At 39.9% G+C, this 5,076-nt stretch overlaps 1 protein-coding gene across 2 annotated transcripts; it reads right to left on the minus strand.

Annotated features, from left to right (window-relative positions):
* Positions 1 to 1,401: 1,401 nt before the first annotated feature.
* On the minus strand, positions 1,402 to 5,076 carry ZBTB26 (zinc finger and BTB domain containing 26). Of its 2 annotated transcripts, XM_085300436.1 has the most exons (3): positions 5,052 to 5,076; positions 4,522 to 4,696; positions 1,402 to 2,929 (listed from the first exon to the last, which is right to left on the minus strand). In XM_085300436.1, exon 3 carries the CDS (start codon positions 2,917 to 2,919, stop codon positions 1,600 to 1,602), a length of 1,320 nt encoding a protein of 439 aa, XP_085156562.1. In that variant the 5' UTR covers positions 2,920 to 2,929; positions 4,522 to 4,696; positions 5,052 to 5,076; the 3' UTR covers positions 1,402 to 1,599. The 2 variants fall into 2 exon arrangements, with proteins under 2 accessions (XP_085156562.1, XP_085156563.1); XM_085300437.1 differs by lacking the exon at positions 4,522 to 4,696 and having other exon boundaries at positions 5,052 to 5,070.

A 5,076-nucleotide genomic window follows, 5' to 3' on the forward strand; every position in this document is an offset into this window, starting at 1 on the left:
ACTACATTTAGTAGGAAGCATAATCTCAGCCTCATGGCAAACCTTGTGGAAAAAAGCTGCATTGGAAGAGGTACTTATTCCAAATATGAACAGCAATTCTCTACTGAGGATTAGCCATTTGATTATTAGTCTATGCTACACTTCAATATAATAAGAGTCCTGTTTTACCGGGAATGGTRTTCTTCAGATGCGAAATTAAGTTTCCTTCAGCCTGATTGGGATGCGGATAATTCCATGGCACTTTTGAGAAGTAATACAGTATAATCCCAGAATCCCAACTACCATGCCATTCCCGCTACATTTGATGTTTAAGGCGGTATATAAGAGGTATTGCTGAGTACAGTCAATAGCAGATATATTAATCTATAGAAATTGTGCTACCTTTACCTCATCCTAGGCTTTGTAAAACATTAATGGTCACGAATTCTGTAGGTCACTTAAAAAAAATTCTTTGAAACATCCAAGAAATCAAAAATCTCTATGTTAATGTTCTTACGGCAGGTATTTTTGTTTGTTTGTTTTCCAAGTTTACTGATATGTGGCCCTTATTAGGTATCAAGRACAGATACACAAGATCTGAGGGGGGAAAAAAAAGCAAAAAAAAGCATGGAGTTATACCTTGCAGCTTTTAAAACAGATTCCTTTCACAGTGTCAAAAAGCAGTATTTTTCCACTCCAGCTTTGCTCTAAAACCGATTATGAAAGTAATAATTGTTGTTTGCTTATATGAAGCAAAATTTGTGGAAAATAAACAATAATTTTTAGTTTTAAAGTTTTTAGCTTGTCTCAGTACATACAGTGGTAAGTGCCCTATAATAATCCTAGATATGACAGCATAAGAAATAGGTCATATCTGGACTCTAGGCAGCCAGCGTCATGCATTCCAGAGCTGCAGCTTATTCTCATTTCAAACAGTTCTATGCAATGATCGACTAACCTTGCCAAAGCATTCAGGGCTTTATGTTTTTATAATGCATATCTAGGTTAAAAACCCTGAGAGCTTTTAAGATAGTGTTCAGTGACAACAGAAGTTTCTTGAAAGATTTTAGAAAGGGCAAAAAAAAGTGACACAAAAATACTTCATTTTAACAGTAGGGATCTAAGGGTAAGATCAGAGAAAGGTAACTTTTAACAGGTAAGTTTGAAACAAATTAGCATTTAACTATATGGAGTGCTTTCAGTTATCCAGTGCTTAGAAAAAAAAATAACTGGGTAATCTCACAGACTTGTCCTCTTTGCTCTTTCCTCCATCTGCCCAGACACAGAGAGGCCTCTAACTGTACAGCAGATGGCTTACTTGCAGCCCACAGCAACAGTCTTTCAAAAGGTGTTAGTCTTGAGTCTCCTAATCAGAGAGAAATGAAGCAATTAACTCCATAATCCACAGTAGAGACACAGACAGAAACCTGAAGGAAGATTGTTATTCACAGAAGGTATCAAGTAAGACTATGAACGATGGCTGAAGACCTGCCAGGTTTTGCAATCCAACCCTCCATCCATACGTAGCCTTTCAGGGCATACCGCTAGTTTAGGTAAGAGCCCAAACGAACTGTTTGCTCCTCTCATTCATGATCCCTACAAAGGGCTTTTTATAATCGCTTAGTTGACGCAGGTACTATCGTTTCTTAAACTCAGCACAGCCTGAGGCAGCTTCCCTGCATCCAGTACCTGGCTTGCATCAGCTTGCTGACAGACCTTACTGTCTGTAGCAGTGCTACATGTGAATGAATCAAAGTCCACTGTTATATCTTGAATGTTTCTTTCATTGGCATTGTCAAAGCTATTTTTACCATGCAGCTGTTTAAGATGTTTCCTCAGAACAGGTTTATGCGCAAAAACCATGTCACAGTAGTTACATTTATGGGGCTTGTCCCCACTGTGCAGGTTGAGATGGTCCTGTAAGGAACATTTCTGAGAGAATGTTTTCCCACAGATCTTACATTGGAAAGGTTTGATGCCTGCATGTACTCTCATATGCCGGTGGAGATTGCCCTTCTGAGTGAATGTCTTGCCACAGAGAAGACACATAAATAGTTTATGCATTTTTAAATGATTAGCATAGTTTTCCAGATGCCGAAATACCCTTGTGCACTTTGGACACTGATGGTGCCATTGGAGACCTTTGTCTATACCTCGGTTGTTAGGCCCAAACATATCTTTAGAGGCCAGGATGATGTTATCACTGCCAGCGTATGAAAGGGCGTAGTTATGGAGGTGGTTTTGCTCTATTTCGCTTGCTCTGTTTTCAACAGTGGAGTTGATTAGAAAGTGTTGAGGCTCTGATGAATGCAATGCAGTTTGTTCAGAAGAAATAAACTGGTTCTGATCCTTCTTATTCCTAACTTCTGTTACCTCCCCAATAGACTCCACCTTGATGATCTGAATATCGCTGTCTTCCATATCCATACTGTCTTCTGAAGGCTGAATACAAGGTGAATCTTGTTGCAGAGAGTCTTCATCTCCTTGATGTTCCTTCAGCTCAGAAGAGTCACTCTGCTGTTCACTCTCCTCCTTGCTCTCCAAAGGCTGCTTCGGTTTTATAAACTTCCAGAGTGCCTGCGTACATCGTTCAACAATATGGCTCATCTGCAGAAAGCTTGCAGCAGTCAAGTAGTTTACCAGTTCCATTTCAGGAAACTCCAGAATGCCACTGTAACAGGATAAAAGCAACTGCCTCCCCACTTCTGAACTTTGTAGTATGGAGATTTTTACCTCTCTAGTGTCATTTAATAAGAACTGATCTCTTAAGAAGGGAGAGCCAGCAGCAAATACAATTTTATGCCCATGAACTTCAATGTCATCTATATGGACCACAACATCACAAAATTTGTTTTCTTCCCTTAGTTTGTTCATTTTCTGTAACATTGAATCCCCATAATTGTCAAATTTGAAGTGAAGAATATCTGATCTTTCTGACATTTTGGCACACCTAAGAAAAAGCAGCAAGGAAAAAAAAACAAATGAGAATTTTTTATTTTTTTTATCTGGAAGCTGTCAGGGCCTAAMGCAATGATATGAAGTGTGTTTAATCTGAGGTTATGTTTCATCCTAGTTAAAATACTCAAATACATAGGAAGGTTCAATTCAAGAAATCAAGCTTACTCTTCACTGTGCAGTACCTTTTTTCTGAATTTGATGTAGTTTGAACATGAAGTAGAAGTCACATGATACGAATTCTCTTAAATTAATATATTAAAGAGCAAGAAGCTTCCACAATACTTGTCTGGAATTTAAAATGAAACCATGGAAATATTTCTTAGCAGCCCTAAGTCTTGCTTCCACATTGAAACTTCTCAAAGATTTTCTTTACCAAATACAATGAAGTTCCTTTAGCTTTTGGCTCTTGATATACTTTAATGTCTATATAGCTTTCATAAAATGAATTTAATATGTCTCAATAGAAGTAACTATAATTACAACTAAATCGTCCTTTATAGCAGAAAGGACTAGACAAGCTTTCATATATCTGCAACACTGGATTTAACTCATTTACATTGCCTTCCACTTTTTTTTTTTTAATTACATCAAAGACAAACTTCCATATGGCCCCTTGTTACACAAATTATCCCTTCTCGGCTCTCTGCATCGAATACCTGGGGAACTTTGGTTCTGTTCCTTGAATACCTGTTTCTTATCTTTTTCTTTGAAAGATCACTCCTTTARGAAGTTTGTTCTTGTTTGACAGTAGTTGGAATGAAGAACAGTGAATCATCCATAAAACAAATATGAATCTTTTGTTTTTCAACAGTTCTTTTAAGAATTTATAAGGCTACGCTGATTCTTGATGAAACACTGTCCATGCAATCCTGCCAGAGAACAGAGATTGCAGGAAGTGAAGAAATCACAGGAGACTAAATGGTCCAAAAATTGGTGAGATTAAAAAAAGAAAAAAAAAAGTAAAACTTATACCTCACAACTATTAAAAACACCACATAAAGCTCAGAAGGAAGCTATGAGGTTTATAGATAAAAACAAATACTGCTCTCTTGGGGCATGAAATATTAGCTAAGTGTACACAACAGGAAATACACTCATGCTTAGTGTAAGTGAATGAATATATAAAAAAGGGCTCAAAGACAAAGATTTTGAAAGTATTTGCTGATAATCAGAGTTGTTTCAATTTGGTGATCAGATATAATTCTGAGAATTGAATGTTGAGAGTAATCAAAAAACCTCCTGCTATTTGAGTCTATCATGTATAGCTTCCAGTATATGACATTCTAGATCTACAAGAGGATTTCAAAAACCCATAAACAAGGGACCACTGAAAGTTCAGAAATGGAGAGTAGCATCATTCTGTATGAATTTACAGAAAGCAGAGCCACAAGTTTCCTACAGTTATCCTGTACATAGTGCTGCCTGACTTGTCCAATTCCTAGGGTAAAAAGATTAATTTTGTGAGGCAACGGCCTTGAGCAAACCTAAATTGTAGCAACAAAACGTTATAAAATATCTTTAACGAATTCCAGGCCTTATTAAACTATTCATTTTTTTTCCTTGGAGTTGATGAAGGCAGTTTACCTGTGAGCATGCTTTTTTTCCACTTGTAATTCGGTATTACGTGAGATACTACAGTATAAATGCAGCTAAAGCGCCTGTGCCAAAATAACACTGTCTTACGCTACTGAGAGGCACAACTACTCCACCACGTCCCCTCAGCGCTCCTTGGGCAGATTATGAGTCACATCACCAGAAACTGGAAACAGAAAACAGGTGACTTGCCTCTGCACACTACCGAACCCCAAAACACCCAACCAGCCGAGGAACCCCAGCTTCTTTTTCTCCCCCCCCCTTTTTTCTCCTTGAAAGGGTGAAAGATCACGCCAAACTCCCGGGCAAGCGCGAGCTCTCCGCACACGCCGCCCTCCCGCTGGAAGCGCGAAGCTCCCGCGGCTGCCGTCGGCGCTGGGCGGGTCCCTGCGCACCTACTTCCTCGGGATCGGGAAAGCAGCGCTGCGGGGGAGCGCGGGGAGCTCCCCGAGCGGGGGCGCCGGGCGGGCCGCGCGGAGCGGCCGCACCGCCCCGCTCCCGCGCAAGAGCGCGGCAGGTACCTGCAGCGCCGCGCCTCGTCCCCCG

Source organism: Rhea americana, unplaced genomic scaffold (genome assembly GCF_003343005.1).
Source record: "Rhea americana isolate MKP2758 unplaced genomic scaffold, rheAme1 scaffold_164, whole genome shotgun sequence".
Lineage (NCBI taxonomy): Eukaryota > Metazoa > Chordata > Aves > Rheiformes > Rheidae > Rhea > Rhea americana.